General features: G+C 42.8%; 1 protein-coding gene across 1 annotated transcript in view; it reads left to right on the plus strand.

The window, feature by feature from the left end:
• Nucleotides 1-9,484: 9,484 nt before the first annotated feature.
• Nucleotides 9,485-13,809, plus strand: part of LOC126273419 (odorant receptor 83a-like) — a 103,069-nt gene continuing 98,744 nt past the window's right edge. Inside the window, exon 1 of the mRNA XM_049976971.1 lies at nucleotides 9,485-9,895. Coding sequence (XP_049832928.1) covers nucleotides 9,485-9,895 — 411 coding nt within the window. The remainder of the gene's footprint in view (nucleotides 9,896-13,809) is intronic.

Consider the following 13,809-nt stretch of genomic DNA (forward strand, 5'->3'; position numbering starts at 1 on the left):
AAAATGAGACACTTAAAGTAGTAAAGGGGTTTTGCTATTTGGGGAGGAAAATAACTGATGATGGTCCAAGTAGAGAGGATATAAAAAGTAGACTGGCAATGTCAAGGAAAGCGTTTCTGAAGAAGGGAAATTTGTTAACATAGGGTATAGATTTAAGTGTCAGGAAGTTATTTCTGAAAGTATTCGTATGGAGGATAGCCATGTATGGAAGTAAAACATGGACGATAAATAGTTTGGACAAGAGAAGAATAGAAGCTTTTGAAATGTGGTGCTACAGAAGAATGCAGAAGATTAGACGGGTAGATCACATAACTAATGAGGAAGTATTGAATAGGATTGGGGAGAAGAGAAGTTTGTGGCGCACCTTGACCAGAAGAAGGGATCGGTTGGTAGGACATGTTCTGAGGCATCAAGGGATCACCAATTTAGTATTGGAGGGCACCGTGGATGGTAAAAATCGTAGAAAGAGACCAAGAGATGACTACACTAAGGAAATTTAGAAGGATGTAGGTTGCAGTAGGTACTGGGAGATGAAGAAGCTTGCACAGGATAGAGTAGCATGGAGAGCTGCATCAAACAAGTCTCAGGACTGAAGACCACAACAACTACAACAACACTTAAACATGATGACCTGTACGTACAGTACGCTGGCTTCTTTATTGTTTTGGAATAATGTAAACATGTAATGTTCAAGTATTAATACAAAAAATTGTGATTAAGTGATGAATGGATCTTTTGTTACGTTCTTTTCTAATTGTTACCTAGTAACTGCACTCTGTCTCCTTTAACTGGAGATTAAAAAACCGAGTAGTCTCAGACAAACAGGTACTAGTTGTTTTTTGGTCCATTTATTCCAAATAACATGTTACAGACTCTGCCCGTCATCAAATTTCCTGGTGTAACTAGTATACAAATAATTAGTTATACATTTTTCCACAGTAAATGTTAACAAGATGATGCAACATCAAACTGAGTGTCAGAAACAAGACACAACCTTAAGACATTTGTCCCATCCTGTGGTTTATGCTTTAAGATTTTATGTTTAACTAAGAAGTGTAATAGTAAATCCAACAAATCCTTTTGTAATCTTCCACAAGTCATGTCTTCCCAAGACAACATATTTTTCTACAATTTTGTAATGTACTTTCTTGTACTTTTTACTGCTGTAATGGGCTTTTTCATGTGCCTATGTTCGGGCACACAACATGTATTTTTAGTTATTAGTGGTTACTGTTTTAATTTTTAGTAAGCATATCAGCATTTGTACAGCAGCAACGCCGTAAGGCGATGGCCTCTTGCAGCGCGTGGTTTGCCGAGCAAGTGCGAACGCAATGAGGCAGCAGTTTTTCGTAGTCCTTTTCACAACCAACATTCCCCTTTCCCAAGTTTGAGTCGTATGTCACACATATTTGGTTCGTGGATGTATGAGTAAGGAACATGCGGCCAATTTTTGCTATGAAATAGTATGTATTGGTTCTGACGCTTAGTTCGATGTTGAATCTTCTTGTTAATATTTGATGTTTTTTTTAAATCTATAGCTAATCATTTCTTATATTGTTTATACTATTAAATATGATGACGGGCAGACCCCAAAACATGTCATTAGGAATAAACTCACCAGAAAAGAAATATTACCTGTTTGTTTGGGATTACTCAGCTTTTCTAAAATCCGGTGAGTTACATTATTAATAATGGTCGCATACCTCTACCGGAAGTTTCAGGCTGACACACGTATAACGCCTAATTCAGATACTCAAGCAAAAGTCGGTGAGCTAAATATCTGAATTGAAACCACTAGCCATGGGTTCCGATAGAAAGTACACTACTGGACATTAAAATTGCTACACCACGAAGATGATGTGCTACAGACGCGAAATTTAACCGACAGGAAGAACGTGCTGTGATATGCAAATGATTAGCTTTTCAGAACACTCACACAAGGTTGGCACCGGTGGTGACACCTACAACGTGCTGACATGAGGAAAGTTTCCAACCGATTTCTCACACACAAGCAGCAGTTGACCAGCTTTGTGTGGTGAAAAGTTGTTGTGATGCCTCGTGTAAGGAGGAGAAATGCGTACCATCACATTTACGACTTTGATAAAGGTCGGATAGTAGCCTATCGCAGTTGCGGTTTATCGAATCGTGACATTTCTGCTCGCGTTGGTCGAGATCCAGTGACTGTTAGCAGAATATGGAATCAGTGGGTTCAGGAGGGTAATACGGAACGCCGTGCTGGATCCCAAAGGCCTCGTATCACTAGCAGTCAAGATGATAGGCATCTTATCAACAAGACTCTAACGGATCGTGCAGGTTCGTCTCGATCCCTGAGTCAGCAGATGGGGACGTTTGCAAGACAACAACCAACTGCACCAATAGTTCGACGACGTTTGCAGCAGCATGGACTATCAGCACGGAGACCGTTGCTGTGGTTACCCTTGACGCTGCATCACAGACAGGAGCGCCTGCAATGGTGCACTCAATGACGAACCTGGGCGCACGAATGGCAAAACGTCATTTTTACGGATGAATGCAGGTGTTGTTTACAGCATCATGATGGTCACATCCGTGTTTGACGACATCGCACTGAACGCACGTTGGAAGCGTGTATTCGTCATCGCCATACTGGCGTATCACCCAGCGTGATGGTATGGGGTGCCATTGATTACACGTCTCGGTCACGGACCCGTGCCTCTTCCCTTCATTCAATCCCTGCAAAACCCTATATTTCAGCAGTACAATGCACGACCACAGGTTACATGTACTGTAAGGGCCTTTTTGAATACAGAAAATGTTCGACTGCTGCCCTGGCCAGCACAATCTCCAGATCTCTCAGTAAATGAAAACGTCTGGCCAATGGTGGCCGAGAAACTGGCTCGTCACAATACGACAGTCACTACTCGTGATGAACTGTGGTATCGTATTGAAGCTGCATGACCAGCTGTACCTGTACAAGCCATCCAAGCTGTGTTTGACTCATTGCCCAGGCGTATCAAGGCCGTTATTATGGCCAGAGGTGGTTGTCTATGACCCAAATTGCGTGAAAATCTAATCACACGTCAGTTCTGGTATAATATATTTGTCCAATGAATAGCCGTTTATCATCTGCGTTTCTTCTTGGTGTAGCAATTTTAATGGCCGGTAGTGTGGTATGTACTAATTCCAGTGTATAAGTGCAACAAGTTTATAAAGGGATTATCCAGACACCATGTAGTTGATCATATAATTTCTTTAATAACGCAATTTTCGCGTAAAGGTTACCAATATATGAAATGAGTTTCCAAGCACAGGGGACATAATCAGAAGGATTTAGGTTGCAGTACGTTCTGAGAGGTGATGAAACTAGCTCCGGATAATGTAGCATGGAGAGCTCCATCAAACCAGTCCCTGGACTGAAGACCACAACAGCAACATCACACAGTGCCTTACTACACAGTGCAGGTGGCAACCCTAACCACAATGGCGAGCCCTATCATCCAATGGCGAGACCTGTCACCCTGCTGCCATAGCCCCTATGTCCTGTATGACCACACGGGCGATCCAGCATAACATACTTGGGCACATTTACTATAAACATGCTAACCTAACAGTTTCTATCGTCGACTGCCGTCTACATAAAAATCTGCTCCACGCTAGTCAATAGTCCGACGTGGGTCACTTCGCTGCACCCACATCAAGCTGCATCGTTCACGAGCTACGGCTGTAAGGGCCATCACTAGTCTTGAAGCAGAAGTGGAGGACCCATCCTGGTGGAACTCAGGCGACTCCGTCGCGAGGAGGTTTTCGGACTCGCAGACCATACAGGAGCTCATCTTGGTCGTGACCCACTGTCAGCGCTGTTGTCCAACCTGCACCTAAGTCCCTTGCTGCCGAAGAGGCGCCTGGTATAGCGACGTCCCCGCGAAACTGCTAACGTTACCTGGTCGCTCTCCCAGCAGGTGTCTACATGCCGCATCTCAGTGCTTTGTCTCCAAATCAGGCAAAAAGTCCAATGATATAATGGTCATATGTGAAGTACTGCAGCGGCAAAACAGTCAATACCTCAACTGCACGACAGTGAGGGTCACGTTACCGGAGACAGTGCCATCGAACACAGTCTTTCAAAATTACTTTACCCAGGCAAACAAATGACATATTCCAGAATGTGAATCAACAACAGCTACCAGCATGAGTAACGTAAGAGTAGGTATCATCGGTGTAACAGATAATAAAAAGGCTAGTTCGGCACACCAGTGACAGTCGCTTGAAAGTATGATGAAAAAATAGCTCTGTGAATAATCACATACAACCACTTACTCGATGAAAGGTTTCACAGGTCACACCAAAGGACTTACGAGCGGTCACGTGTGGTATAGTCACATATCAGTGACGCCGATTCGGAAAATATTCTGTGTTTAAACGTAGCGAATTACCTCGAGGAAAATGATCTGTTGACAGAATATCAGCGTGGATTCAGAAAATGTCGTTCTTGTCAAACTCAGCTAGCTCTTTACCCTCACGAAGTAATGAGTGGTATCGATAGGGGATCTCAAATTGATTCAACATATTTAGAATTCCTGCACACTTTTCACACATTTTCTATAAAATTACCTGCCTACCGAGTACCGTCTCAGTTGTGCGACGGAATATCTGATCTTGTGTCGGAAGGATCACAACCGGCCGCGGTGGTCTCGCGGTTCTAGGCGCTCAGTCCGGAACCGTGCGACTGCTACGGTCGCAGGTTCGAATCCTTCCTCGGGCATGGATGTGTGTGATGTCCTTAGGCTAGTTAGGTTTAAGTAGTTCTAAGTTCTAGGCGACTGATGACCACAGCAGTTGAGTCCCATAGTGCTCAGAGCCATTGGAACAATTTTTTTTTTTTTTAAGGATCACAGTTCGAGTAACTGACGGAAGGTTATCGGGTAAAACAGAAGTTTCTGGCGTTCCCGAGACAATCTCAAATACTGTCTGAGATTGCAGATGATACTGCCATTTACTCCCTAGTAAAGTCGTTGCAAGATAAAACCATTACAAAAGTGATTTAGACAATTCCATTTGTAAGGTGTTAAAGGTAGTAATCGACCCTAACTAACGAAAGTTCGAGTTCGTCCACGTGAGTACTAAAAGGAAACTATTAAATTTAAATGTGAAGGGTGACAATTCAGCTAAATACCTAGTAATTAAAATGATTAACAAGGTAAATGGGAACGATTACATAAGTGATGATGATTTTATTGGCAGAGTATTTAGCAGATACAGGAAGTCTACTAAAGAGACTGCCTGCACTACGCTTGTCTCGGCCGCTGTGGCCGAGTGGTTCTAGGCGCTTCAGTCGGGAACCGCACTGCTGCTACGGTTGCAGGTTCGAATCCTGCATCGGGCATGGATGTGTGTGATGTTCTTAGGTTAGTTAGGTTTAAGTAGTTCTAGGGGACTCATGACCTCAGATGTTAAGTCCCATAGTGCTTAGAGCCATTTGAACCATTTCTGAACTACGCTTGTCTGTCCTCCGTTACGTACTACTGTGCAGAATGAGGTCCTTAAAAGCATAGATTGAGAGATGACATCGAAAAAGTTCAAAGGAAGGAAAGACAGCTCGTTTTGCATTAACGATTTATAGAGGAGAGAGTGTCATGGATATGATAAGCGAGTTGGGGGTTGCAATAACTAAAGCAATGGCTTATTCGCTGCAGCGAGATCTTTTTACGAAATTTCAGTATCCAACGTTGACCTCTATCGCGGAAACATTTTATTGATAACCACCTACACAGGGATAAATTATCACTGCATAAAAATGAGAGTAATCACAGTTCGTACGGAAATATTTAAGTGTTCGTTTTCCAATTGGCTGTTGGAGAGTGGAACGGTGAAGAAATAGTGTAAAAGTGGTTCGATGATCCCTCTTCCAGGCACTTAAGTGTGAATTGCAGAGGAGTCGAGTAGATGTAGATATAGATGTAGATGTAGAAGCAGTTCAGAGTTAACTGGTAGGAGTTGTCCAAATTACGGCAGATAATAAAGACTTGGATACGTAGTTGGAAGCTCTCAAATAGGACAGATGCTCACCCACTTGAACGGTACCCATCGTAGTTACTAGTACTGGTTGCCCAGTCGCACCTTTTCCAGGTTAGACAGGAAAGTTGCCCCGTCGAACCTTTTTCAAGTAAGACAGGGGATGATGTGTTAGCGTTAGCTGACAGACTGTTAACCGCCGACAAGCTGGGTTGTTGCTCGGGGGAACAGATGTTACTTATGGCTTATTTATCTTTAGTTGGAGATGAAAAGTCTTACATAATGTATTATGAAGAGGTGTGCAATGTTCAAAAGTTAAATTTGGTATAAAAAGACTTATTACAGAATTATAGAAGGAAAATAGCTGTAGGTATTATGGGAAACAGTTAAATGATGTGTTGAATCCACTGAACGATTTATGGACAGAGTATAGAAACTGAATTTCAATATACATGAATTAATGTCAAGCGGTGATTCGAATAACGCCCATCTACAAAGATGGGCTTCTGACGTATTTTTCCGGGGATTCCCACGTGATGTGTCAAACAGCATGTCCTGAAATGTGACATAATTTGCCCTTTTTTACACTTAGGTTATGGTTTCACATCTAGGTTAGAGATTTAAAACAGTTCCTTTACGTTTCTTTATGAAATGGAAAGGTACTTACAGGTAACTTCTAGTTCACTGAATCTAATTGTTGTGATGGGCTATTAACATATTCTAAATGAGTGAAGGCTGTACTGAGTGTCTGAATGCCTCAAGAGGAGAAGGATTTACACTTATTTTTAGGGTTAGAAATATACTACAAAAAGTCGTCAAAGAATTTGCAGGAATATCCCGACCGTTTACGAACAGAGGAAATATGCTGCATAATCCTATTGCATGTCAGAATGCCACGGCGTGTTAAGGAAACTGAAATAATTGTTGACACCTAGTCTAGTATATGTATTAGCAAATTATGGAAAACCGTTCACATTGTCTTATGAAACACGTAATCATTCTCTTGGCGGTGCGTTGAAACAAGAATTACGTTGGGTTGAACGTGCAGTTGCCTATGCGTTTCATGAACTGCATGCAGTGGGAAGAAATTAAAAGCAAATGATAAGTAATCGTGCTGCAGACTATGTGTCAAGTCAAGAATTAGATGAAGTGGAACATCATTTGAAGTAAATGAAGCAGAGAGAAATTACTCAATCACAAGTAGGATATGTCGCTCTTCAGGTAAGCGATTAAATTTTTTCGATATTATTAGAATTGCAGTAAATACAAGATGCTAGACACTGAAATAGTTACTAGGGTTAAGAAATAAAGTAAATTTGTAGATCACTGAAACTAAGTGAGATGGTGAAGGACGTGTCGTCGAGGAGTGGCAAACTATTGGGCCCAGGCTCAACAGAAAGTTAAACAATAATATTTCAGTACCACACATGAACATGTAGCACATATTGGTAATCTGAACACTTTTATTACAGCAATATTAGTACTGCGCTATAGCGCCAGCAAAATCAAAATATTACTGACATATTGATAACGAACACTATGGAGGAATTATTTAAATACGACCGAAAGGAGTTCAGTATGTTGCATCATTTACTGATGATTTGCATCATAAGTTAGCACAAAATTAATGTTATAAATCAGTTTGATATGTGTTAACCAAAACGAATACTAAGTCAAAACTGGACCATTCATCCATTAGAATCTTTTCTTGGTAGTAACATTAATTCAACTATTTTATTGTGCTCTCAACATCTAGTGACTTTTCTTGTCGTCCTCGTTCCTGCCTTTTTTGCTTTTTGCATCTTTCAGCGCTAGTTTGCCTTGTGCAGGACTTTTCACACTTTACTTCCATTTTAATCTATTTCTGTATTCAAGCTGTGGTTTGCCTCCGAACATTTTCCACAGTACTTTCCCTCCTTTATAAAGATACCTCAGGAAATGTCCTATCAATACTCTCTTAGAAAGATGTGCCACAGTTTCTTGTCTCACAAATTCTATTAATTATTTGTATATTGGTATAATATGTACCCACTAGTTCTACATCTACATCTCCATGCATACTCCGCAAGCTACCTGACGGTGGATGGCGCAGGGTACTTTGAGTACTTCAATCGGTTATCCCTTCTATTTCAGTCACGCATTGTTCGTGGAACGAAAGATTGTCGGTATGCCTCTGTGTGGCTTTAATCTCTCTGGTTTTATCCTCACGGTCTCTTCGCGAGATATATGTAGGAGGGAGCAGTATACTGCTTGACCCTTCAGTGAAGGTATTTTCGCGAAACTTTAACAAAAGCCCATACCGAGCTACTGAGCGTCTCTCCTGCAGAGTCTTCCACTGGAGTTTATCTATCATCTCCGTAACGCTTTCGCGATTACTAAATGATCCTGTAGAGAAGCGCGCTGCTCTCCGTTGGACCTTTTCTATCTCTTCTATCAACCCTATCTGGTACGGATCCCACACCAGTGAGCAGTATTCAAGCAGTGGGCAAACAAGTGTACTGTAACCTATGTCCTTTGTTTTCGGATTGCGTTTCCTTATGATTCTTCCAATGAATCTCAGATGGCATCTGCTCTACCGACGGTCAGCTTTATATGATCATTCCATTTTAAATCACTCCTAATGCCTACTCCCAGATAATTTATGGAATTAACTGCTTCCAGTTGCTGACCGGCTATACTGTAGCTAAATGATAAAAGATCTTTCTTTCCATGTATTCGCAGCACATTACACTTGTCTACATTGAGAGTCAACTGCCATTCCCTGCAGCATGCGTCAATTCGTTACAGATCCTTATGAATTTCAGTACAATTTTGCTTTGTTACAACCTCTCGATATACTACAGAATCATCCCCAGAAAGCCTCTGTGAACTTCCAATGTTATCCAGAAGGTCATTTATGTATAATGTGAACAGCAACGGTCCTACGACACTCCCCTGCGGCACATCTGAAATCACTCTTACTTCGGAAGACTTCTTTCCATTGGGAATGACATGCTGCGTTCTGTTATCTATGAACTCTTCAATTCAATCACACAATTGGTCTGGTAGTCCATATTCTCTTACTTTGCTCATTAAACGACTGTGGGGAACTATATCGAACGCCTTGCGGAAGTTAAGAAACAGGGCATCTACCTGGGAACCCGTGTCTATGGCCCTCTGAGTCTCGTGGACGAACAACGCAAGCTGGGTTTGACACGATCGTCTTTTTCTAAACCCATGCTGATTCCAACAGAGTGGATTTATAGTCTCCAGAAAGTCATTATACTGGAACATAATACGTATTCCAAAATTCTACAGATGATCGACGTTAGAGATATAGATTTATAGTTCTGCACATCTGTTGGACGTCACTTCTTGAAAATGGAGGTGACTAGTGCCCATTTTGGAACGCTACGCTCTTCTAGAGACGTTCTTCTGTAGCCTCAGTTTTTAAAAGTTTAATATTGGTATTACTAGTGCTACGTATTGTTGGTGTTTTTGGTTGCAGACTGGCATGGCACTCTACACGTCGCTGTCGCTGTGTGTGCGCCTGCTCAACATGGCGGGTCTCTGGCCGCCAGCAAGCGCTCGCCACTGGCTGACACCTGCTGGCCTACTGTATCGCTTGTTCACCGCGGTCATGGTCGCCCCCTCGTGGCACATCTTGCTGCCTGAGGCAGCTGGACTGGTGCACTTCGCGGGCGACATGAAAGCCGCGACGGAGGATATGTGCCTGCTGTGTGCATTCGTAACCACCAGCTACAAACTGCTGGTCATCCTGCTACGACGGACACAGATCGTGCGCTTCGTGGAAGCCCTGGACGCTCGTGTCACTGCCATGGCGGCCGAATCCGCCGAGGCGCGGGCCGTGGTTAGACGGCGGGACCTCTGGTCGCGCCGGCTGGCCCTCTTCATGGTGATACAGGTGGGCACAGGCAGACCCTCAGAATTGTAAACCGACGTCCGTCACGTCCGTGTCTTGCAGAACTGCTGAGTGTATTCTATGTTCGAACACAACAGATTTCCCACATTGAAAAAATTTCAATCTTGAAATTAGAGTTTGGAGCAGCGTTCAATTTGTATCGCAAAACATTTTTATGTCGGACAGCTTCGGTTGAAGAAACGTAGAATTTACTGTGGGCCATGGTAAAATAACCCCGCTTCACCCCTATAGTTTTTGAAGTCCAATAGGTGGTGGCGATAAACATAGCCTTCAGAATGACGTCTTTAGCGAAGGTGCGCTCCAAGCACTATGGGAAGCAGATTGTATACCAGCCAGGTACCTCTCAGAGTATGCTGATAAAATAGCGTCATATTTAGCAGTTATTTACAACCACTCACTCACAGAAATATCCTTACCTATGCACTGGAAAATTGCTTAAGTCACACCGGTACCCAAAAAGGGAAGTAGGAGCATTCCTCTGAATTACAGGCCAATATCAGTAACGTCGATTTGCAGTAGGGTGTTGAAACATATACTGTATTTAAACATTATTAAATACCTCGAAGAAAACGATTTATTGACACATAGTCAACACTGATTCAGAAAATTTCGTTCCTGCGAAACACAATTAGCTCTTTACGATCATGAAGTAATAACTGCTGTCGACAGGGGATGTCAAATTGATACCATATTTTTAGATATCCAGAAGGCTTTTGACACCTTTCCTCACATGCGTCTTCTAACCAAACTGCGTGCCTACAGAGTATCGCCTCAGTTGTGCCACTGGATACGTGATTTAATGTAAGAAAGGTCACAGTTCGTAGTAATAGACGGAAAGTCATCGAGTAAAACAGAAGTAATATCCGGCATTCCTCAAATGAATGTTATAGACCCTCCATTGTTCCTAATCTATATTGACGACATAGGGGACAATCTGAGTAGCCGTCTGAGATTGTTTGTAGAAGTTGTTGTCATTTGCCGTCTTTTAAAGTCATCAGATGATCAAAGCGACTTGCAAAATGATTTAGATAAGATATCTGTAAGCTGCGAAAATTGGCAATCGGCCCTGAATAAAGAAAAATGTGTGAAGTTACCGGCATGAGTACTAAAAGAAATCAGCTAAATTTCGCTTACGCGATAAGTGACACAAATCTGAAGGCTGTAAGTTCCAATAAAAACTTAGGGATTACAATTACAAATAACCTAAACCGCAACGATCGCATAGATAATGTTGAGGGTAGGGCCAACCAAAGATTGCGATTCATTGGCAGAACATTTGTAGGGGGAACAGGTCTACGAAAGATACTGCTTACACCACGCTTGTCCGCCCTATTTTTAGTATTGCTGTCTGGTGTGGGATCCGAATCAGGTCAGACTGAAGGATGGCATCGAATAAGTACGAAGAAACACAACTCGTTTTGTATTATCGTGAAATAGGGGAGATAGTGTCACAGACATGATACTTGAATTAGAGTGGCAGTCATTTAAACTAAGGCGATTTTCGTTGCCAGTGGATCTCATGAAATTTCAATGACTATTTTTCTCCTCCTACATAGGGATAAATGATCACCACCATAAAGTAAGAGACATCAGGGCTCCCACAGAAAACCTTAAGTGCGCTTTTTTTCCCGCGTGCCATTTGAGAGTGGAACGGTAGAGAGACAGCTTAAAGGTGGTTCACTGAACCCTCAGTCAGGCACGTTATTATGAATAGCAGAGTAATCACGTAGATATAGATGTAGATGCACTGGGACGTATGGAGATTTGGGTCGATCCTAGAAAGATGCTCGAACGGTCTAAATGGTTAAGGCAAAACAATTCAGATGACTTAAGACCTTGTTATTTTGTCCTTTGGAGATACATTAAGGATCGTGTTTTATGTACCCCCATTGCCAATATCACTGTAACATCTCAGAGAACGCAATGCTGGTGTGATAATCACTGACACTAAGTAAGGTATGGATTTTTTTTATTCGTGTCAGAAGCACCATGGATAAAGGAATATAAAAAAATGAATAGCACACAGAAAAAAAATTAATTACAGGCATATGAAAATATATATAAATATATATACAAATATGTGTGCACAGAAACAATACGTTATAGGCATTTGGCCCCTAAGCGGGCTACGTCGACAGCATTTGAGGTTGCCAACATCAGATCCTCTAAAGTGCAGTGTGAAGGACATTTAGGTCAGTTATACATGTGCTGGGTCGTTTGCACCTCTCCACAGTCGCAGAGATTAGATGTAGTAGAATATTCCCACTGCAGAAGGTTATCTCTTGACCGTGCAGTGTTGGTGCGTAGCCTGTTTAGTGATGTCCAGACCACCCAGTCCTCATCGTAACCTGGTGCCAATTCTTCCTTTGGTTCCATCCAGTGCCCTTCTCCCGACCGCTTCCATCTCTCCACACTAGATCCAGGTTGGTCGCTAAAATCTTCGGTTGCTCTGAGAAAACTGCGTCTAGATTTCAAGCGTTTGGTGGCTGGCTGAGTTTTGTGGAGGAGGTGGCTCTCTGCCATCTCGTCCCTCGCTCTTTCATAATAGGCTACTGCTTCTCTTCTCACTGCAGGATGTGCAATCCCATCAAGATGGTAGAGCTTGTCTGTTGGCGTCGGTTTCAGACATCCAGTGCCGAGCATGCAGGTTTCGTTCAGAACAATGTCGACCTGTTTAGCGAGGGTAGAGTTGTACCAGACACTGCTTGCATATTCGCCTGCTGGGAAGCAAACTGACAGTGCTGTGGTCCTCACTACCTCTGGCTTTGCGCCCCAGGAGGAGTTCGTTATTTTCCCAAGAATATTATTTCTGCCGCTCACCTTCATTTTGGTGTTAATACAGTGCTGTTTATACGTCAGAGCCCTGTCTAGGGTTACTCCTAGGTATTTGGGGTTAACACAGTGTTCGAGGAGTGTCCTTCCAGAAGACACGCAGCGTACGGGATGCCTGCTTGTTACGGAGATGGAAGGTTCAAGCTTGTGTTTTGCTAGGGTTCGGCTTGAGTTGAGTGTCGGCGTAGTATTGACAGAGCATGTCTAGCGCATCCGTGAGCTTTGTCTCAACACCCTCAAAGAAGTCACCCTGTACGGCCATAACACGGTCATCGGCGTAGACATAGTTTTCCGTGCGAGCTGGCAGTGGTTGATCATTGGTGTATATGTTAAAAAGTAAGGGTGCCAGTACGCTGCCCTGAGGGAGACCATTTTTCTGGTCCCGCCACCTGCTATGCATCTCTTGGAATTCCACAGAGAACGTACGGTTTTCTAACAGACTTCTAACTGTGGATGTGAATTTAAAGTCCCTGGTAATGGCATACAGCTTCTTCATTAACAGACGTAAGTTGACGGTGTCATATGCGGCTGTCAAATCTATAAAGGCGACACAGGTTATTTTCCGGTTCTCATAGCCGTCTTCAATCAGCTGCGTGAGGTTAATTACCTGAGATGTAGTGCTTTTCCCTGGGCGGAAACTTGCTTGTTGGGGGATTAGGTAGGGTTCTATTGCACTGGAGAGGCGATCCTGGAGTATTCTTTTAAAGATATGGCAGAGAAGTGATACGGGTCGAAAATTTCTGGGGTCATCAGCATTTTTGCCTGGTTTTAAAATGGCAATAACTTTAGCCTTCCTCCAGATTGTGGGAATCTGACATGTTTCCATGCAATTATTAAACAGTTTCAGTATCCATTGTTTAACGTTGGAACCAAAGTGTTTAATCTTTTTAACAAAAATCCCGTCCAGGCCCGGGGCCTTCCTTAGCTTGCATGTCGCTATGGCTTTGTCCAGATCTGCCATTGTGAGAGGGGTGGTCAGAGTTGAATTTTCTTGGTGTTCAATCCTGTCTATTTTCGTCTCCGACTTCCTGATTTTGGTGTCGGGCTTCCCATTCTTGAGATGC

The sequence above is a fragment of the Schistocerca gregaria genome, chromosome 5 (assembly GCF_023897955.1).
Source record: "Schistocerca gregaria isolate iqSchGreg1 chromosome 5, iqSchGreg1.2, whole genome shotgun sequence".
NCBI classification, from domain to species: Eukaryota; Metazoa; Arthropoda; class Insecta; order Orthoptera; family Acrididae; genus Schistocerca; species Schistocerca gregaria.